The sequence below is a fragment of the Coregonus clupeaformis genome, unplaced genomic scaffold (assembly GCF_020615455.1).
Source record: "Coregonus clupeaformis isolate EN_2021a unplaced genomic scaffold, ASM2061545v1 scaf0371, whole genome shotgun sequence".
NCBI classification, from domain to species: Eukaryota; Metazoa; Chordata; class Actinopteri; order Salmoniformes; family Salmonidae; genus Coregonus; species Coregonus clupeaformis.
Window position 1 is genome coordinate 193,007 of NW_025533826.1, and position 23,298 is coordinate 216,304.

Sequence of the window (23,298 nt, forward strand, 5' to 3'; positions counted from 1 at the left end):
CCATCTTGGCACTCCAACTCAATTGTACAAAATATTTTGAAAGCTATAGAAAGACATTTATTAATGTCTACATTAGTTTTTGACACGTTTATTCTATTATACACCTTAATGCATACTTTTAAATTATATTATGTGTGCTAAACATAAAAATAAATGAAAAAGTATTAAAGCATTTTTTAGAGAGTACTAATGTTACTGTCCCCACTACAACAACAAAATACTTAAATACATGGAATTTTGTCCTGAAACATTTAATTGAAATACTGTCGAATTCCATTCATTCCTATGGAGAACTACTCCACTACGGAGTGCCAATATAGCCGACCGGTGCCTTCAAAGCCTCTCAATGGCCAATACATAGCATTTGTTATCTAGGGTTTATATAGTGATTGGGTATAGGACAGTGAATTTCTCTGTGAGCTGACAGATTTTGCATAATGAATATACAATATTCTGTAGACCTACTAAAGCACATTCTTTTCTGGTAAAAGGCAGTTCCAGGATAAAGTTTAAACCCACATAAATGACAATAAATCATTTTGTTAATCAAGATGTGGAAAGGTTTTAAAACAAAGACCTATATTATTGAATCTTGTTTTTTGGGGGAAATCATGGCGTATTAAACAGCTCACTGTTATTGCAAAGCAGCCCAAAGCCCTCCTCAAAAAAGTAAAGTTTAACTTAGACTTTACTCTGGCTAAATCAACACAGATCTCTCTCTCTCTCTCTCTCTCTCTCTCTCTCTCTCTCTCTCTCTCCTCTCTCTCTACCATGTTAACCAAACATCTTGCACAAGTTTTGGACACATTAAACATGAAGGCTCTTCTAATATGGGCTGTTTTGCTGAACTTTTACAAACTCCTTAAGACAGGTGACTGCACTTCAAAACAGTAAGTTTCCTACAGTAAACATTGTCATAATTGTTTAGGAGACTTTGCTTAACCTAAATGAAAAATAGATGCATTTGATTGACAGATCCAGAAGGACCACCACATGATCACATGATAATGTTTACTCGTTCCACTGTATATCCTCCTAAGCATGTTTTCACCAACTGTATTTTGTTTAAAGTAGAATTGAAGTGATCATTGACATGACGTTGACATCATTGACATGATTTAAGGAATTCACATTCACAAGAAATTATGAGATGACAGGACAAATCTAAACCCATGTAGTTGCTATAATACAGAACTGTAATGAATAGCAAACCATATGGATCTGGGAAGAATAACACTCAATTTGCTCAATTTGCCATTGGCTCAATTTACCCCAAGGCAAACATTTTGACTATATTAGCCCACACAGCTACAAGGATGCACTTTCATGCTAGGTTTAAGACCTCATATTGAAGGCGTATAGAGACCCCAACTGGTGTATAGAACAATCTTAAAATGATATACTTTGGTTTAGATACAAGCATCATGAAACCTCTAACCCAATAATTAATTTGACTTGGTAAAAATCAGTTTTTTTACAAACTCGCTTACCACTTTTTCCATGTGGTTTATTCCTTCACAGACTCCATGAAATGATGACCTCTTCCTAAATATTTGGTCAAATTAATAATTTTGTGTATGGTTTCCTAGAAACAAGGGAACTTACCCCTTTAGCTCAACTCACCTCACGCTCTCCCTACATCTCAATAGTCTTAGACCTCTCCTCATCTCCTTTCATATGTGCAGATGAAGAGGAGACGAGGAAAGGAAGCCACATTAGACTATTGAGACCTAGCCTATTTTTCCTTTGTCTTTCACAGTGACCAAGTACTCTCAATCCAAGTCACAACACACCAACAGGCAGATATTGTGAGAAACATATCCAGCCAATATGAGGTACAATAACGATGTGATAATAAACAAATAATTATCTTCTGTTTAAAAATAACTTTTCACTTCACTGGTCTTGAACCAAGAACATTGTGCAATTACTATTTTTGTTTCTGTAATAGGTTACGGTGTGTTGTTTTCAGACTTATTGTTACTCACAATTAGGATACATTATTTAAAAAGTTTATTCATGTGTTTGTGTGTGTATGAACGTGTGTGTGTGTTGTGTGTGTCTCCCAGACAGTTTTGTGGTCACCTGCTTCACCTGAGCACATTGGAGCAGACACTGAGGTGCACCTGTTTGTTCCTGCCAACAACTTGGGGACTGTCACAGACCTGCTGGGATACACACCACATAACACACCAGTATGTCATGTGATCAATGCTCATATTTTAGCGAGACTAGCAACTTTAACACAACACCTAACTGGCTCATCAAGAATATCATATTTCTTGTCTTAAGGGCTAAGGTGTTGCGTTACTGTAGAAGATCTTGAGTTCAAGCCACGGTTGGGACTACCAGCCGACTTCGCTTTAACTTCAATATTGATTTTGTTATGTTATGCCCTTAAGGTCATATCCATGATATTGAATAAGCTTTCAGTATTATGAAATGCATGTAGAATGTTTTTAATAGTTCAGAGAATTCCCCAAGAGCAATAATGTGTGTTGTTTCAGAGTGCTACTGGACAACACAGAGGAACTGATTGAGATGCAGACCAGGGAATGAATCGGCGGACCTCAAGCAGCACATCTATTATGAGAGATACCATTCTCTGGGGGACGCAAGAGACCTGATTGTGTCATGTCATTACCAAATGTTATTAACATAACCTTAATGTAATGTAACATTAACATAATCTCAATGTAACATCCCATTAACATTACTTCAATGTCATAACCTTTTCTGGGCCCGTATTCATACAGCGTCTCAGCGTAGGAGTGCGATCTAGGATCATTATGATGCCTTTTAGATAATAATGAATAATATTATATGGCCGGGGCAGCTGGTCCTAGATCAGTTTACTACTGTGAGATGCTTTATGAATACAAGGCCCTGGTCATTTGTGGTCCCAGCTGGTAGATGAAAATGTTATCATGCTGTCTCTTCTATAGATATACTATTGGATCAACAAGACTGCCCAGGAACACTCAGACATGGTCAAAGTCATCCTGATTGGCTCATCGTATGAGAAACGCCCACTTTATGTTCTCAAGGTGCCCCAAGCTGCCTTTTTAGCAATGATTGATACAATAATTATATTTTGAAATAATGTAATTGTCATAATCATTTTATACAAGCAACAGTCACATGTTCATCATCTGATCAAATGATTGCATTTCTCTGTTGTCTTTTTCAGTTGTCCGGACGACAAGAGAGAGCTGAAAAGAGAGCAATGTGGATTGACTGTGGCATTCATGCTAGAGAGTGGATCTCCCCAGCCTTCTGCCTGTGGTTTGTGCAATATGTCAGTACCTTGTTCCTAAAATCCAGATTCTCTACCAACTTACACTCTATCTATTCTGATACTGTATACATCTTTGGTTATATAGTATCTTCATAACTCATTTTTATGATGGCTCTGGAATATAAAATTGTATTGCACACTATTTTAATTTGGAACACAGACAGATATATTAAATTGTTGAATCTTCCTTGTGCTCTTTCCTCAGTCCTTGAATTTCTACAATCAAAACAATGACATCACTGAGATGCTGAACAGTATGGACATCTATGTTCTGCCTGTCATGAACCCGGATGGATACAAGTACACATGGACAACGGTAAAAAATATGACAATTAATAAGATGTATCGAAATTGAGTCAGTGGTTGCGCTTCAGGACGACAACATTGCAGACGTGGTATCGACCAATAGTTGTGTGCCACGAATCGACCGCGCAGTCGCATCAGATTGCTATATGATGTGGTTAGCTGATATGATAAACACCTATCCAGTGAGATCTGGCATGAGTCTGCAATGTAGTCTGTCTGGAATGTCGCCAGTGCCTTCAAATATGTCAATCTGAGCTACACAACATTTGTCATCTCTATGGGCACTGTGCATCATATGGACATACACTACATAACCAAAAGTATGTGGATACCTGCTTGTCGAACATCTCGTTCCAAAATCATGGGCATTAATATAGAGTTGGTCCCCCTTTGCTGCTATAACAGCCTCCACCTTCTGGGAAGGCTTTCCACTAGATGTTGGAACATTGCTGCTTGGGGTAGGGCTGTCCCCGAAGGAAAAACAAATCTTGGTTGGACCGAAAGTTGGCTGTTCTTTCGACCAATCGATTGCAAAACAATTTTTTACTTGTATTTTTCCAAATCTAGACACACCCTATGTGTTTTAATAAGATCAACTATATGCATTGAGTTGTCTGATGCTTTAAGCTTATGGTTTAATGCCTCGAGGACGCCAGAGATCTAGATAACCAGAAGAAGAAAAAAAACGTAACCCTGACCCAACTATTCTCCTCCCGCTCCAGCTGGCTTTCGAGATTCTGCCATTACTCTCCGGTTGCCGGTAATAGGCTACAGTAGTCGTTGGCAACCTTTCTCATGTGGAATGCAAATGTATCTTACCATTTCTACCGATCTGCGTGCAAGTTATGGTTTTCATATGCACATTTTTGAAACAGTTTCATTTAATTTATAATAATGTCTTCATATCTCAAAATCATTGTCATGTGGTTAATCAAAATTCTATCCAAATCTAAATAAAATGATACAAACCTAAAAGTAACTTCTATTGCCATTGCCAACTATGTAAAAATAGCCTACATCAAGCCAACAAATAAAAACATTGCAGCCTGCAGGTAGAAAATATCCTGATAAAAATAAATATCCTATAAATCACATTGGCTACACATGGCCTGTCTGCAACGAACTTCGAAACATTGTATCAACTATTAACCCGGGTCTGGCCCAAAGCTGTGCTAGCAAATTTGCAACATTGTATAAAATATTCTGGGCTCAGTTTCCCACACCAGTGAGTTCGGACAGACACAACTGTTCGACGCTATTTGTGCAAGGCAGAAGAAGCAGTGCTTGTTTTTGACTTGGGCAGGAGCTCAACCGGAGCTGAGTACCGGCACCTACACATTTCTACTGCTTGAGCTCCTGTTCCTCTTATAGAATATTAGCTCAAAAGTATTGTAGGAGCTCCTGCACCTAAATATAAACAGTAACAGCATCCAAAATGAGTACCGGAACCTATTTAAGTCAAAGTCAAGCTCTGATAAGAAGCCTATTTTATGACGTAATTCCGCTGGATCAGAGCATGCCATTTTCCCCTTTCATGCTGAGTGGTTATCAAAAGGGAGACAGCTGAAATAATTTTCAAATACATTGAGGAACTATTGTAATTCTCAATGGATGTAAAAACAGACTTTGTTTGCTTGCTGTTTGAGGTGAAGAAAACATTACTTTGAGAAGCTCCACAGATCATTAGTGGTGGTGCGTTAAGCCAATCAGAAATACTATCAGTGTCACGCTCTGGTTCCGGGACTTTGTATGTTGAGCTAGGGTGTGTTCAAGTTTCGGTGTTCTGTTTGGTTGGGTTGTCTATGTGGTTGTTTTTCCTTGGTTGTATTGAGGACTCCCAATCAGAGGTAACGAGTGTCAGCTGTTGGCTCGTTAGCTCTGATTGGGAGCCATATTTAAACTGTGTTTTCACCTTTGTGTTTGTGGGTTTTTGTTCCGTGTTCAGTCAGTGTTACTGTGGATTCTCGATCGTGTTTTTGTTTTGTATTTTGTGCTTTAACTATTAAAGTCATGTTCATTTCTACGCTGAGCCTTGGTCTACTCCTTCTCGTCAAGACGATCGTGACAGAAAAACCCACCATCAAAGGACCAAGCAGCGTGTCCAGGAATCGGCAGCCTGGACGTGGGAGCAGCGTCGGAGGGTCGAGAGGCAACCCCAAAAAATTTTTTTGGGGGGGCACACGAAGGGGGGGCGACTGGGCAGCAGGAGGCTGCCACAGGGCGATTAGTTGAGGAGGCCACCAGGTTAAGGGAGCTACCGAAGAGGGAGCAGGAGTTAATGTTGCAGAGGATGGAGCTATTAGAGGCGATTAGGGAAAGGGTGAGAAATGAGGCACGGCGAGAGGAACTCGGTAGGCAGCTGAGGGAGCCGGAAGGTTATGATGAAACCCAGTCCCGCTCCTCACACCAAGCAAGTGGTGTGATGTCACCAGTCCGGTCCAGCCCGTTCCTGCTTCCCGCACTAAGTGTACGGTGCACGCGCCAGCCCGGCCCGGCTCGTTCCTGTTTCCTGCACTAAGTGTACGGTGCGTCGCCAGCCCAGCCCGGCCTGTTCCTGCCTCTCGCATCAAGCCTACGGTGTGCGTCGCCAGCCCTGCCCGGCCTGTTCCTGCCTCGCACTAAGCCTAAGGTGTGCGTCGCAGCCCAGCCCGGCCTGTTCCTGCTACTCTCGCACCAAGCCAGGGGTACGAGTCGTCGGCCTGGTCCAGCCCGTTCCTGCTACTCGCACTCGCCAAGTGCGAGTCGTCAGCCTGGTTCAGCTCGTCCCTGCTACGCACCAAGCCAAGGGTGCGAGCCGTCAGCCTGATCCAGCCCATTCCTGCTACTCGCACCAAGCCAGGGAGGCGAGTCGTCAGCCTGGTGAGGCCCGTCCGGCTCACGCATCAAGCTTCTAGGGTGCGTACGTCAGCCAGGTCCGGTCCGTTGCCTCACGCGCCAAGCCAGGGGTGCGCGTCGTCAGTCCAGATCCTACCAGCTGGGTCAGATCGGACCGGGCGCTGGATTGAAGAAGGGTGGTGGTCAAGCCCGAGAGCCGGAGCCGCCTCCGAGGAGTAATGCCCACCCAGCCCTCCCTGTTTGGGGTGTTGAGGCGGTCGCAGTCCGCGCCTTTAGGGGGTACTGTCACGCTCTGGCCGGGACTTTGTATGTTGAGCCAGGGTGTGTTCGTTTCGTTGTGTTCTGTTTGGTTGGGTTGTCTATGCTTGGTTGGTTTTTCCTTGGTTGTATTGGGTGACTCCCAATCAGAGGTAACGGAGTGTCAGCTGTTGGCTCGTTAGCTCTGATTGGGAGCCATATTTAAACTGTGGTGTTTTCACCTTGTGTTTGTGGGTTTTTGTTCCGTGTTCAGTCAGTGTTACTGTGGACTTCTCGATCGTGTTTTGTTTTGTATTTGTGCTTTAACTATTAAAGTCATGTTCATTTCACACGCTGCGCCTTGGTCTACTCCTTTGTCAAGACGATCGTGACAGAAAAACCACCATCAAAGGGACCAAGCAGTGTGTCCAGGAATCGGCAGCCTGGACGTGGGAGCAGCGTCGGAGTGGTCGAGAGAGGCAACCCCAAAAAATTTTTAGGGGGCACACGGCAGGGGGCGACTGGGCAGCAGGAGGCTGCCACAGGGCGATTAGTTGAGGAGGCCACCAGGTTAAGGGAGCTACTGGCGAAGAGGGAGAGGAGTTAATGTTGCAGAGGATGGGAGCATTAGAGGCGATTAGGGAAAGGGTGAGAAAGCTGAGGCACGCGAGAGGAACCCGGAGGCAGCTGAGGGAGAAGGTATGGATGAAACCACGCTAAGAATGGTGTAGGGCCACAGTCGTCGGGCCCCTGCCTCCCGCACCAAGGTACGCACGCGCCAGCCCGGCCCGGCCGGCCTGTTTCCGCGACTAAGTGTAACGTGGCCGCCAGCCCAGCCGCGCTGCCTCTCGACAAAGAGCCAGCCGGCCTGTTCCTGCTCCACGCACCAAGCCTACGGGTGCCAGCCCAGCCGCCAGTCTGCTCCACGCACCAAACCACGGGCCAGCCCGGCCCGGCCTGTCCTGCTCCACGCACAAAGCCAGTGACAGCCCAGCCCGGCCTGTCCTGCTCACGGGCACAAAGACGGTGAAGCAGCCGCCAGCCCAGCCCGGCCCGTCCCTGCTCGACGCACAAAGCCTACCGGTGTGGACGCCGCCAGCCCAGCCCGGCCGCTCCTGCTCCACGCACAAAGCCTACGGTGTGCGCCGCCAGCCCAGTCCGGCCTGTCCCGCCCTACGCAAAAGCTACGGCGCCGCCGGCCGGTCAGCCCGCCTGCGACGCCGCACCAAGCCAGGGGTAGAAGTCGGCCGGAGCCGTTCTGCTACCGCCGTGGAGCTCGCCCAGCCCGGTTCAGCGTCCCTGCTACTCGCACAGCCAAGGGTGCGAGCCCATGATCAGCCCATTCCCCGCTACTCGCACAAGCCAGGGACAGGCGAGCCCGCCAGCCTGGTGAGGCCCGTCCGGCCCACGATCAAGCCCGAGGGTGAAGGGTTGCCTCACGCGCCCAGGGGGAGTCAGATCCCTACCAGGGGTAGATCGACGGGGGCACGGGGGATTCAAGAAGGGTGGGGAGAGCCGGAGCCTCCGAGGAGTAATGCCCACCAGCCCCCCCGTGGGGTTGAGGAGGCAGCGGTGCAGTCCGGTTTAGGGGGAATGTACGGTCCGGGACTTTCACGTTGAGCCAGGGTGTGTTGCTTCGCTGTGTCTGTTTGGTGGGTTGTTAGGTGGTTGTTTGGGTAGGAGAGGATACAAGAACGAGCTGTGGCGTAGCTCTGATTGGGAGCCATATTTAAACTGTGTGTTTTACCTTGTGTTTGTGGGTGTTGTGTTCAGTCAGTGTTACTGCTGGAATTTCGATGTGTTTTGTTTTGTGATTTTTGTGCTTTAACTATTAAATCAGTTATTTCACACGCTCGCTGTACCCCTCGTCAAGACATCGGAAATAGATCCCAAATGGCACATTTATATGCCTACATTTGCTAGCAGGCCAGGTAGCCAATAGCCTAATTATGGTGTGTGGCGTCCTTACTCAACATTGACAGGAGCACTCCAAACAAAAGACAATGGATAAATTGACAGAACTCGTAAATTGAATTAAATAAACCAAAACGTTTTTCACAAGTAGCATAGGTTGTGCACTTGCGTAACAATGTGTCACTCCGACAATGAGAACAGGAAGACTGGAATATAATATTGAATGCATTAAAATAAATATAATAAGTAAAAAATGTAGATTAGAAATATAAGAATTAATGGAAATGTAAACTGGTGATAATGTAATGGGGAATTGATATAACCAACAATCAAATGCAAACAATTTCTCACAATGAAGTTATGAAAAAATGAATATGCACAAATTGGCGGGAGAGTGCTGCGGTCTGGAGAGAGAAGTGCATTGTGCATCTGGGGCATGGTAATCCGAGTCTGCATTTACTGGATATGGCTAGCAGAAGTAGGGCAAGAATGGCCTCAGCAGAAGTCAGGGCATTCATACTTTGCGCTCGCAGAGCCCTCCACATTGTTGAAAAAAATGTGGGAGGGCATGGCGATGCGCGGCACAGAGCTCGATTTGGCCCTGCATGCCTCTGGAGGCTCTGCAACACCCTCATATGGAGCTTTGACCACATTTTAGAGTCAAACATAAATAGGCTTTTAGTTAGGCCTCCGCAATGGATTAGTTACTGAGATGGGGTGTAAAAAGAAAAAGGAAAATATAAGGTTATTAATAATTGTAGAATAATAGTGAAGAATCATAACTATGAAAAAAATATGGAATCATGCAGTAACAGAAAAGTGTTAAACAAATCAAAATATATTGAGATTCTTCAAAAGCCAGCCTTTGCCTTGATGATAGCTTGAACTTGGATTCAACCAGCTTCACTCTGGAATGCTTTTCCAACAGTCCTGAAGGAGTTCACAATGCTCAGCACTTGTTGGCTGCTTTTCCTTCACCTGCGTCCGACTCATCCCAAACCATCTCAATTGGGTGGAGGTGGGGATTGTGGAGGCCAGGTATCTGATGCAGCACTCAATCACTCTCATTCTTGGTAAAATAGCCCAATAGCCATGGAGGTGTGTAGGGTCGTTGTACTGTTGAAAAACAAATGATAGTCCCACCTAAGCCCAAACCAGATGGGATGGCGTATCGCTGCAGAATGCTGTGGTAGGCCTGCTGGTTAACTGTGCCTGAATTCTAATTAAATCACAGACGTACCAGCAAAGCAACCCACACCATAACACTCCTCCTCCATGCTTTACGGTGGGAAATACACAGGAGATCATCGTTTACTCCACAACGTGTTACAAAGACACATCGGGTTAGAATAAAAAATTACAATTTGGACTCAGACCAAAGGACAAACAGTCTATGTCCATTGCTTGTGTTTTTGGTCAAGCAAGTTTTATTATTATTGGTGTCTTTAGACCACAAAGGCCTGATTACACAGTCCCTGAACAGTGATGTTGAGATTTGTTGTGACTTGAACTCTGTGACTCATTTATTTGGGCTGCAATTTCTGAGTAAAATACTTATTGCAGCAAAGGTAAATTTGGGGTTATGAGAGCAAATAGGATGGTTTTTGTGACTGACTTGAAGAAATAAATGACATTTTGTATTGAGACATAGACCGTGCGGCTATTTGATGTAATTGCCATAATATGGACTGTGGTGTTTAAAAATAGGGCCATCCCCTCTGCCCCCTTCCTTGTCACAACACAACAGATTGGCTAAATGCAATAAGAAGGAAATAAATTTCACAAAATAACTTTTAAGAAGGCACACGAATTGGAAATGATTCCTCATAAGCTTGAGAGAATGCCAAGAGCGTGTGCAAAGCTGTATCAAGCAAAGGGTGGCTATTTGAAAAATCTCAAATTATAAACATTTTTGGTTATAAGATTCCGTAGTGTTATTTCACAGTTTTGAACATTATTTACAAAGAAAAAAAAGTAAAAATAAAGAAAAACCTGAATGAGTAGGGGTCAAATTTGATAGTAGGGGGTATATATAATATATATAATTATTATTTATTTATTCATTAGTTTGTTTGTTACTGCTCGACTAAAACAATGTCGAACTAACAACCTAATAACCAAAAAAATGGACAGTCGACTAATTGCTGTCAGCCCCATCATGGGGACCTTCCATTCAGCCAAAAGAGCATTATGAGGTCGGGCACTGATAGCATTGGGCGATTGGGCCTGGCCCGCAGTAGTCAATCATCATGCAAAGGTGCGATGGGGTGAGGTGGTCTGTGCAGGCCAGTGAAGTTTTCCACACCGATCTGACAAACCATTCTGTAGGACCTCGCTTTGTGCATGGGGGGCATTGTCATGCGAAATAGTAAAGGGCTTCCCCAAACTGTTGCTAAAAGTGGAAGCACAGAATTAGAATGTATTATGCTGTAGCATTAATATTTCCATTCACTGGAACTAACGGCCTAGCCCGAACATGAAAACAGCCCCAGACCATTATTCCTCCCCTACAATCTGTACAGTTGGCACTATGCATTGGGACATGTAGGTCCGGCATGCTAATCAGACTTGTGTGGATAACAGATGGTGAAGGATTATCACTCAGAGAACGTAAGTTTCCACTGCTCCAGAGTCCAATGGCAGCGAGCTTTACACCACTCCAGCCGACGCTGTATTGCACTCTGGTATTTAGGCTTGGGGCGGCTGTCGGCGTGGAAACCCATTTCATGAAGCTCCACTAACAGTTATTGTGTGAGTGTTGCTTCCAGAGGCTGTTTGGAAGTAGTAGTGAGTGTTGGAACCGAGGACAGACTATTTTTAGTTGGACTGGGGTCCGCCTTTGAGCTGTATGGTAACGGGAGGGTACTTCACAATAAAGCACTTAAGGATGGGGAGCTTAGCAGGGCAGAAATTTGTCAAAGACCTTGGAAAGGTGGAATCCTATTAGGTGCCGCGTGAAAGTACTGAGCTCTTCAGTAAGGCCATTATACAATGTTTGTTATGGAGATTGCATGGGGGTATGTCGATTAGACACCTGTCAGCAACGGGTGTGGTGAAATAGCCAAACCACTAATTTGAAGAGTGTATATACTCTTGGCATGTGAGGTATTTGACATGATCTAATAAATAATATATATATATAATTTATACACAGATCATTCATCACAAACAACAATTATATTTGCATAATGAATATAAGAATGTAGAGAGATTTTGTGAGTTTACAGTATAGGTTTTATGAGGTAATGGAGTAGGTATAGGTTTTGTGAGTATATGGCAGTAGGCTATAGGTTTTATGAGTGTATACAATAGTATTTGTTTTGTGATTTATATTTGTGTGTGCAGTTATTTGACCAGAACCGAATGTGGAGAAAGAATGTTCCTCGAACAAGGAAAGCAACTGTGTTGGAACCGACCTCAAAGAAACTTTGATGCAAACTGGTGCAGTAAGTCTGAAATGGGAACTGAACCAGTAGCTTGAGGGCTATGGTTGATCCACATAAAACTACTGCCGTTGTTCCTTGAGCAAGCCACTTCATCCCTCAAAATTGCTCTCCATCCAGGGGCGTTGAACCACCACTGACTCTGTGTCACTCAACATGTGTGTGTTTTGGGGGGTGTAATGGGAAAAAGGCAGGAAGATGGCTTCTTTCCATTCTAACAAATGGACAGATGACTTTCCATTCTAACCAAATGGACAATAAACTGTCTATTCTATTACTTGCACGAAGGGGCGCCCTCCAACAGGCCCTGGGATGAGATATACTGGGCAGCAGAGTGGAGCCTGAGGCGGAAGCCGAGGTAATGCGCAGCCACAAAGACTGGTAAACTCTTAACTCCATCCATTCCTATGTCAGATGCTGCTCTTCCCATACTCCTGCTCCAATGAGGAGGTGCCTAACCATGCCGAAGCTGGTGAGTAAGTTGGGAGAGCTGAATGGGCGGATGAAACCAGGAATGAGCATATTAGGCATTCATTGTAGTGATAAGTGTTTGATAAGTGGAGCTAATTAGCCATATTTTATAATTAGTATTTATTAAGCTTTTGTAGTGTGGTCCTATTCACATCAAACACTGAATAAAGGCCTAATAAATGGCTAATAGTACCCGAAATGGCATAATTCGCTACTTATAAATGCTTATATGGTGATCATACTGGTTTTTGATCAGTCGAGTAAATATCATAACTCACAAAAATGCTAACTTGTTAATGATAATGGTGAGAGAAGTTAGCATGTGGGAGGGGTTTTGGTGCCCCTGTAACTTCTCAATCATCATATTAAATCAGGCTTATGTAATAGGTAATCAAGGGTTTAGAAATATATTAATTTATTTACAATTAAAGTGACCCTAAAAATTGACACAGAATTTGTCAATTATTTTGGTTCCTAAAATGGGGGGACTATGCTACAAAAAGTGCTGTATTACACAGATTAAAGCTGACAGTATGCACTTAACCCAAGTCATGTATCATTTTAAATCCAAAGGGGTTGAAAAAAAATTGTAATGTGTCACTGTCAAATACTTTGGAATAATTTAATTTTAGATTTAGTAGACACTTTATCAGAGCGACTTACATTAGAGTGAATAGCATTTTTGGACCTCACGTATAGTAATGGATTCATTTTTTTATGAATAGGGCTCTTTTTTATTATTTGTATTAATGTGTTAATTGTTTTTTTTAACAGTTTGATTTAAGAGGAAGCATGAAAAAAATCAGAAGACACTACAGGAACAACTACAAATATGGCGCATCAGAAAAAACAATATGTGAGTAGTCTTCAAGAGTTGGGGTAATTCGATTTTTTTAAATTTGGTAAACCTTGAGGAAACATTGGACGGAATTGACCACAAGCCGGCTCATCAAAGACAACATTGTGATACACAGAATTTTGTTGCATCACATAGGTTGGAGTGGCAGGAGAAGTTAGGACAAACCCCCACTGTTGGCAAACCAAATGTTGGCTAGAAGCATGGGGATATAATGGAGATTATGTTTATGAATTGGCTGGGGGTGTGGACAGTGGATAATTAAATGGAAATGTTAAAGGATTACGTGGATTATTTGAATAACTCCTGGCATAATCAATTAGCATAGGATCCAAATATAAAGTTTTATAAAACCGGTATCAGAGCATTTGGATATTGTACGTGAATCTTGACATGATATGTTATTTTATAGTATGTATTAATTTGTGGATGTCATCACCCATTTCGGATGATATGTTATGAATTATAATTTGTATTACACTGAACAAAAAATATAAACACAACTTGCAAATAATTTCAAAGATTTTTACTGAGTTACAGTTATATAAGTAAATGTAAATAAATAAAAGGTCCTATCTATGGATGACTGGGAATAAGATATGATCGTGTAGCAGATATTTAAACAAAAAAAGGTAGGGGAGTGGGATTAGAAAACTATTCAGTATCTGGTGTGACCACTCATTGCTAATGCAACGGAACACATCTCCTGATAGAGTTGATCAGGCTGTTGATTGTGGCGTGGAATATTGTCAATCTCTTCAAAGGCTGTGCGAGGTGTGGATATTGGATGAAATGGAACACGCGGTCATAACGCGATTCAGAGCTTAACAGCAATGGGTGAATGTTGGTGAGTATGAGGCATGGAAGAACTGGGACATTTTAGAGGAATTAAATCGAATGGGTCGTGATTATATCTGAAACATGAGGTGTATGGGGGCGGATAAAGGGATGACAATGGGGAGATGCTAGATTCTGTGCATTCAATTTGCCATAGATAAAATGTGCAATTGTTATGTGTAGCTATGCTGCCCATAATAACCCCACGCACCATGGGGACCTCGTTCACAACTGAATATAATCCAATGATGCCAATACACAATGTTGCCATCTGCCCAGTACAGTGAAAATATGGAAAGAGTACACTCTCCAGTGTGCCAGTGATTAAGGGAGATTAGATGTGGGAGAGCTAACTGCAGTCAGGTCAAAATCGGGTGAGGAGATAAAGAGGATGAGCTGAGACGTTTTGACAGTTTGTGAGACATTCTTCAGCTTTCGGGCGGCTGGTCTCAGATCGATCTCCCAGGAGAAGAAGCTGGATGTAGAGGTCTGGGTGGGGCGGGTTAATGTGGTTGTGGTTGCGAGGCAGCAGATTTGGCCGAGCCAAATTCTCTAAAATCGACATTGAGGCAGGGAGGTAGAGAAAATGTAAATAACTCTGGCAACAGCTCTGGTGGACATTCCTGCAGTCAGCATGCCAACTGCATGCTCCCCTCAAAATGCTCCCCTCAAAACTTCTGAGACATCTGTGGCATTGTGTGGTATGACAAAACTGCACACATTTTAGAGTGGCTTTTATTGTCCCCAGCACAAGGTTACCTTTGTAATGATCATGCTGTTTAATCAGTTTTTGATGATGCGAACATGTCAGGTGGATGGATTATTCTGGTGCAAAGGATAAATGCTCACTAACATGGGATGTAAACAAATGTGTGCACACAATTTTAGAGAAATAAGTTTTGAGCATAGAAAATTGGGATTTTTTATTTCAGCTCAGAAACATGGGACAATATTTAAAGTTGATTTATATTTTTGTTCAGTGTATAGTGTTATTTAATTTGCAGAAAAGGTACAATATGTTAAATGTGCAAAATGAAAAGATTAGGTTAAATATGGGTAGGGGAAGGGGTAGAACATGAGTGAGTGCAAAGAGCTTAGAAAGTAGTATATATGAAGAGTTGCTATTAGCTAAAATGCTTAAGTTCCATGACGAGATTCAAACTCACAACCTTTGGGTTGGTAGGAGTAGATAAGCCCACCAATCCACCCTGATCAACCAACCCTACTTTTAGTTTTTGCCTTAAGCAACCATCATGTAATCTATACAAACGCAACATATCATACTAATTTGAGTCCGGATTTAGCGTACTATGTTACGAAAAGGACCAAGCTCAATAAAATGTTGACAATTGCTTTGTAAAGGATAAGTTATTGCTTTATAAATGTATAAAAAAAGTAAAATGTCTCCCTTTGTCCTTCTCCAGATTTAGCCCCCGGAGGATCTGACGAATGGTACAACTGGGTATCCACTACTCCTTCCACCTTTGAGCTGGAGGAGTGGTTGATATGGTTTCTCCTAGGCATATTATCTCCAAGGCTGCAAAATGAAGCCCCCTCGGGCTAAGAGTATAGCTGCCAGAGTCATTCATGGAAACACAAATCCCCAATCCTAACCCTTTATTCTGAGAAGGTTAGCTGTGTAAAGAGCAGTTTCACGTCCGATTTGGTCTAAAGTAATGCCTTTTATCAAAGTCTGTTTTGTGTGCGCTGTCTGTCAAAACATGATTTTAAATTGTATATCGCCTAAAAAAGTATTCATGTTTTTTTAAAGGAATAGGCAATCACACTCATTACTATAATTAGTTGTTTGTTGGAGGAGAGGAAAGATTGGGAGAGAGAGTGTGAAATAGCAATGGGTTGATTCAAACCCACGCTGCAGCACATTGTGTCCCCATGGGCAGCGGCTTAGAGCAAGGAAAAATATTATGTTTTGTAGTAAGTATATAGCATAATGAAATTTTTTAATTTTTTTATTTTTTTAAATCAGTGTATATTCCATACAGCTTTTGAAGCTTAAAACTATAATTAGGAATTCTGGTGTGTAGGCTTAATGGGTAATAAGATGAATGTTCAACAGAAAACAATAATGAAATTAGATATTCAAATGTTGATGTTTTGGCTTTCTGAGAATGCTAATTTTTTTATGGCATTTCCTTTATTTGAAGAAGAAAAACCATCATGCACTGATGGTGACGGAAATAGAATACTATCAATATTGTCGGAGACGCAGAGATAGAAAAAATGACCCTTATGGCCATTGTTGGATCACAAGCCGAACGTAAAACAGTATGCATGTACTTCACTGGGTCCTATTAATACATATTGACTTAAATTCTTCAATGAATGTTTAAAATACGATGCACGGGGAAAAAGTTGGTAGGAGTACAAGGTGATAGGAGTGTGTTGGTTTTCTTAATGAAGAAATTAAAATAGTTACAATAAATACAACAGACTAGAAGTGTAGGGAACATACACTCACATGACCAAAAGTATGTGGATCGATATACTATATATACAGAAGTATGTGTGGAACTTCAAATTAGTGGATTCGCTATTTCAGCCCACACTGTGCTGATAGGTGTAGTAAAATTGAAAAATGTTGAAACATTGAGTAGAATGGCTTATGAAGTAGCTCAGTGATTTAAGGAGTATTGGATGCACCTTTCAACAATAGCAGAATTAATGGTGGGAGGTAGTCCAGTGAAGGAAATTTAACCTGCAGCATAAAATGACATCTCTAGACGATCTTGTGCTTCCAACTTTGTGCCGGCACAAAGAATAAGAAATGGTTTGAGAGATCAGGGGAAGAACTGGTGGTGAAGAGGAAGAGCCCGACCCTCAACCCCATCGAACACCTTGGGATGAATTGGAACGCCGACTGCAAGCCAGGCCTATTTCGGGCCAACATCAGTGCCCCGACGTCACTAATGCTCTTGTGGCTGAATGAAAGCAAGTCGCAAGAATGTTCAAAATCTAGTGGAAAGCCTTCCAGAAGAGTAGAGGTGTTATAGCAGGCAAAGGGGACCAACTCAAAATGCCCATGATTTTGGAATGAGATGTACACATAAACAGGTGTCCACATACTTTTTGGACATTTAGCTTATGCTAAAAGCTGAGAACTCTTAACCCAGAAGAAGGCTGGAGCTGGAAGCTCATCATTCAAGTAATAATAAAAAAATAGACTTCTATGGAAGAAAGTATGATTTTTTTTTCAGTGCTTGAGATAGCAACTGAACATGTAACCAAAGCTGAGACACAAATAAAGATGCAAGAGAGGAAAATTGTAGATTGATAATATAATAATAATGAATGTGTGCCTCAGTATATTCAAAGAGACCCCCTGGAGTTGCTGCTGCAGGTGTTGGGGCTGCTGTGTGTTCTCCTATGGGCTGGGATATAGAAAGTGTATGTGATGAGTACAACAACCTGACGAAAGAGAGAGACCAACTACAAAACCAGTCACAACAACCTGACTTAAAGAGATAGATCAGATCAGAGAGAGACAGAAAGACTGAAACCATGGAAATAGGTTTTTATTATAGCGCTTGACTTGAGGTCTGAGCAGTAAATAATCTCCCCCTCAAGTCAAATGAGAAAAGATGAGATGAATGTGGATATGGTAGAAAACGTATGCAATCCAGGGATGGAAGATGTCGCTGTACTTTAATGATCCCATTATCCAATATGGAAAATAAGAAAGAAATAAATTTAGCATTAGTAGCCTCAGTATGCTGGGAGATTTAAAAGGCAGTTTAACAAAAAATTGCAGTAATTAATCTTTCTTGATTTTCAATCTATAGTCATCAACTGGATAGTAAGTGTGATAATATATGAACAAAAATAGAAACGCAACAGTAAAGTGCGGTCATGTTTATGAGCTGAAATAAAATATCCCAGAAATTTTCATGCGGACACAAAGCTTCTATTTTTCAAATGTTGAGCTTCAAATTTGTTTAATCAAAAAGAGAGGAAATGTTTTTGCCAAGATAATCAATCCACCTGACAGGTGTGGCATATCAAGAAGCTGATTAAATAGAGATTATTACACAGGTGCACCTTGTGCTGGGGACAATAAAAGGCCACTTAAAATGAGTTTTGTACACAACACAATGCACAGATGTCTAACGGAGGGAGAATGGATGTGACTGCAGGAATGGTACCAGAGCTGTTGCAAAGACCATTTCTACATAGCCGCTCCAACGCTGTTAGAGAATTTGGCAGTATGTCAACCCACCAAACGGAGACAGTGTTGGTGTTGGGTGGGGAGGTTTGGTGGATGATAGAACAGAGTATGGTGGGTGGGGATGTGTAAGGAGGCATAAGCTATGGACAAACGAACACATTTGTATTTTATCGATGGCAATTTGAATGCACAGAGATAAGTGATGAGATCCTGATGTCCATTGTGTGATATTATACTAATCACCTCATGTTTCAGCATGATAATACAGCCCAATGTCACAAGGATCTGTACACAATCTGGAAGCTGAAATGTCAGTTCTTCCATGGCCTGCATACTCACCAGACATGTCACCAATTATGAGCATGTTTGGGAATATTCTGGATCGATTTGTAAACACGTGTTCAGTTCATATCCAACAACTTCGGGTGACAGCCATGAGAGAGGCCTGTAATTTTCATCATAGGTACACGTCAACTATGACAGACAAATGAGGAAAAAACTCCAGAAAATCACATTGTAGGAATTTTAATGAATTTATTTGCAAAATTTATGGTGGAAAATAAAGATTTGGTCAATAACAAAAGTTTCAATACTTTGTTATATAGTTGGCAATGACACAGGTAAACGCCTTCGAAAGTTAAGGTATTTGGCCATTCCTCCATGCAGATCTCTCTAGAGCAGTGATGTTTTGGGGCTGTTTTTGTGGGAATACAGACTTTCAACCCCCTCCAAAGTTTTTTATGGGTGAGATCTGGGAGACTGGCTAGGCCACTCAGGACCTTGAAATGCATGTTCGGGCGGTGTGTTTGGGATCATTGTATGCTGAAAGACCCAGCCATCGTTTATTTCAATGCCCTTGCTGATGGAAGGAGAGTTTTCACTCAAAATCTAAGATACATTGGCTCCCATTATTCTTTCCTTTTACACGGATGAGTCGTCCTGGTCCCTTTGCAGAAAAACAGCCCCAAAGCATGATGTTTCCACCCCCATGCTTACAGTAGTATGGTGTTTTTGAATGCAACTCAGCATTCTTTGTCCTCCAAACACGACCAGTTGAGTTTTTAAAAAAGATGTATTGACATATGACATTATCCCAATCCTCGGATCATCCAAACGCACTCTAGCAAACTTCAGACATGTACTGGCTTAAGCAAGGGGGACACGATTGGCACTGAGGATTTGAGTCCCTGGCGGCGTAGTGTGTGACTGATGAGTAGGCTTTGTTACTTGGTCAGCTCTCTGCAGGTCATTCACCAGGGTCCCCCCGTGTGGTCTAGGGAATTTGGCTACTTGGGATCATTGATCCATGGGGTGAGATCTGCATGGGAGCCCCAGATCGAGGGAGATATAGGTTTGTATGTTTCATTTCCTAATAATTGCTCCCACAGTTGATTTTTCAAACCAAGCTGCTTATATTGCAGATTCAGTCTTCCCAGCCTGATGGTGGTCTACAATCTTGTTTCGGTGTCTTTGACAGCTCTTTGGTTTGGCATAGTGGAGTTTGAGAGTGTGACTGTTTGAGGTTGTGGACAGGTGTCTTTTTATACTGATAACAAGTCCGGAACAGGTGCCATTAATACAGGTAATCGAGTGGAGGACAGAGGAGCTCTCAAAGAAGTTAAGTGTACAGGTTGTGAGAGCCAGAAATCTTGCTTTGTTTGTAGGTGACCAAATACTTATTTTCCACCATAATTTGCAAAATAAATCTCACTAAAAATCCTACAATGTGATTTTTGGAGAAAAAAAAATCCAATTTGTTATCATATGAGTACCTATGATGAAAATTACAGGCCTCTCTCATCTTTTAAGTGGGAGAATTTGCACACATTGGTGGCTGATAAATACTTTTTTCCCACTGTATGTATTCCAGTATGTGAAATCATAGATTAGTTTTTCAATGAATTTATTTTACCTGACTGATTTCCTTATATGAACTGTAACTGAAAATTGTTGAGTGGGTTTATATTTTTTTCAGTGTAGTTATAAATATACTTAATAACCATTAGTAAATATTATTCATTATATGTATGCTTTCGTAAATGATCTCACGAACCAATAACTCTTTACAACTGGTTTGTAATTGAAATAAGTCATTTATAACTGGTTTATAAATCATTTATAAAGTATGAAAATATATAACAGAATAATTATTTTATTAATGATGACAAAATATTTTAGTGTTTATGAAAATATATATGAATATTTATAATATTTAAAATTTAGGAATTAACTATTTATTAATCATTATAAATGCTTTATTACTAGTTATTATAAAATGTTACCAAATATGGCAATTTTTTAATTCTTAAAAAATGTTTTGAAGATAAGATGTTTTATAAAATCCTGAGAATATGCAAAAAAGAGAGAGAACATTAGATTTTTTAATTATTGGAAAGTATTAGAACCCTTCACTTTTTCCCCACATTTTGTTACGTTACAGCCTTAAATAAAAAAATATTAAATCTACACACAATACCCCATAATGACAAAGTCGAAAACAGGTTTTAAAACCTTTGCTGTGAGACTGAAATTGAGCTCAGGTGCGACCTGTTTCCATTGATCATCGAGATGTTTACAACTTGATTGGAGTCACCTGTGGTAGAAGTAAGATTGGAATGATTGGAAAAACACATAGTAATAAGGGGAAAGTATGTAGAGCAAAAACTCAAGCATGAGGTGAAGGAATTGTGAGAGCTCCAAACAGGATTGGGTCAAGGCACAGATCTGGAGAAGGGTAAAAAAATTTCTGCAGCATTGAAGGGTCCAAGAACAGAGTGGCCTTCCCATCATTCTTAAATGGAAGAAGTTTGGAACCACCAAGACCTAGAGCTGGCCGCCCAGCCAAACTGAGCAATCGGGGGAGGAAGGCCTTGTAGGAGGTGACAAGAAGCCGATGGTCATTTGACAGAGCTCCAGATTCCTTGTGGAGATGGGAGAACCTTCCAGAAGGACAACCATCTTGCAGCACTCTACCAATCAAACCTTTATGGTAGAGTGGAAGACGGAAGTCACTCCTCAGTAAAAGGCACATGACAGCCCACTTGGAGCTGGGCCAAAAGGCACCTAGTGACTCTCAGACCATGAGAAACAAGATTCTCTTGGTCTGATGAAACCAAGGTTGAACTATTTGGCCTGAATGCCAATTGTACGCCGAGGAAACCAGGCACCCCATCACTGGCAATACATCATGGGTGAAGATGGTGGTGGAGCATCATGTGCTGTGGGAATGTTTTTGGGAGGGATGGGAGACTAGTCAGGATCGAGGGAAAGATGAACGGAGCAAAGTACAGCGAGATCCTTGATGAAAACCTGCTCCAGAGCGCAGGACTCAGACTGGGGGTGAAAGTTCACCTTCAACAGGACAACAACCCCAAGCTACAGCCAAGACAACACAGGAGGGACTTCAGGACAGTCGAATGTCTTGAGTGACATCACCAGGTGGTAAATTAGTTAATAGACTAATAAGAAAGAGAGTTCAAACCTCTCTGCCAATAACAGCTAGTTTTCAGTTTTCCCACGTCAGACCACTCCCAAACAGAGAAATCTGCTCTTTGCTAAGAAGCTGTATTTGTTAAATTTTTTTATCATTTTAATTTAAAACAATCCGAGTAAGGTACTTAACTGTTACCCAGAAAGGATTTATATTGAGATAGAAATGGTGCATTGGACCTTTAAATAATTCTGCCACAATTCTCCATTATTCAACACCTGAGCAATATTGACAACATAACTGGGAGTGTCCCACAAATAGAGTGCTTTTATGTCCTTCAGACATTAGGTAATTTGGATAAAACACTAAATTTTAACAGTTGGATCACAGTGCATCTATGCTCTAACTAAAACTAAACCACATTTAAAAAAATTAATAGTAGTGTGTTTTAGCAAAATGTGGAATTTGTTTTTCAGAAAATCCCTGTTTTGGCAACTTCTAGAAAGATTTTAAGCCACTTAACGCTTAACCACAAGATTTTTCCAACTTCTCACCATCATTGTAAAGCCCGAGTTATTTTGTTACTTTTGGGAAAGTAATTCTAAAGATGTTTTACTTATTTAATGTGATTATTAATTTAATTGACGCTCAGGTTTATGGTAACCCTGTCACGTGAACTGAACTCTCTTTTTAATATGTAAAACTATTCTCTTTTTTAAATATATTTTTTATTCCAAAAGAAACATTGACCATCTAATAGTCAAATCATAGTGTAAAAGGAGGTGAGTGGTTATTTTTGACTAGTTTGTGGTGGACAACTGAGGGTACGAGCATAACACATCAACCCTCTACCATAGATGGATAGGTGAAACTTTTAACAAGTTAAAAGGTTTTGTTAAGCTTTGCATTCAATTGCCCCTCCCTGTGGACACAACACACTCCATCTCCCCTCACAAGGTGAGTTAAAAAGGCAAAAAAACAATAGGTTTAAAAATAAATATTGCGTTCAACCTAATAACTAATCTTCGCTCTATCAACTTGAGACTTATTGAGGGTTTGAGGGACTAGTAGGAAGGTGTATTGTAAAAAAGTAGGTGTTGGATAATAGTGTATCTCCAAAAACATGGAAACAGCATGAACAGTTGTGAACCTGAAACTGTTGAGCATTTATGCTAATTATAAAAATATGTCTAAGGGCAAGTCCTGTCATGCCTAGTTGCAGGTATAACCACAAAACGATTACGGTCAAAAGATAGAAGAAAAAAATGTTAACTTTGTAAATATATATATATATATATTATCCCAATAAACCCTCAACAACTTCACTTCCTTTCAAGGTTGCACATAAAGTGTTTTTGAATTGTTAGCATGTACACGAGGGAGTGACGTATAATGTTTCCATGCAACTGTCTCTTTAGACTGCTCATAATGCCAGCACCCCATTTCATTGCTGCTTTTACAGCTATATTGATAATTGAATGATGATTG

General features: G+C 41.4%; 1 protein-coding gene and 1 long non-coding RNA gene across 2 annotated transcripts; both read left to right on the forward strand.

Annotated features, from left to right (window-relative positions):
* Nucleotides 1-755: 755 nt before the first annotated feature.
* LOC123484613 lies at nt 756-2,167 on the forward strand. The gene is made up of 3 exons (XR_006658598.1): nt 756-890; nt 1,760-1,835; nt 2,070-2,167. It is a non-coding gene; the product is annotated as an uncharacterized LOC123484613 (long non-coding RNA).
* A 412-nt stretch (nt 2,168-2,579) lies between these two features.
* LOC123484612 (carboxypeptidase B2-like) lies at nt 2,580-12,035 on the forward strand. The gene is made up of 5 exons (XM_045215117.1): nt 2,580-2,614; nt 2,946-3,047; nt 3,191-3,298; nt 3,504-3,614; nt 11,948-12,035. Exons 2-5 carry the CDS (start codon nt 2,988-2,990, stop codon nt 12,020-12,022), a joined length of 354 nt encoding a protein of 117 aa, XP_045071052.1. The 5' UTR covers nt 2,580-2,614; nt 2,946-2,987; the 3' UTR covers nt 12,023-12,035.
* Nucleotides 12,036-23,298: the final 11,263 nt, after the last annotated feature.

Bases quoted from the DNA above. Each gene is read 5' to 3' on its own strand.
- LOC123484612 (XM_045215117.1), top strand. From the start codon at position 2,988: ATGGTCAAAGTCATCCTGATTGGCTCATCGTATGAGAAACGCCCACTT. The intron at 3,299-3,503 runs GTCAGTACCTTG...CTCTTTCCTCAG, and splicing joins GCCTGTGGTTTGTGCAATAT to TCCTTGAATTTCTACAATCA. The intron at 3,615-11,947 runs GTAAAAAATATG...TTATTTGACCAG, and splicing joins ACAAGTACACATGGACAACG to AACCGAATGTGGAGAAAGAA.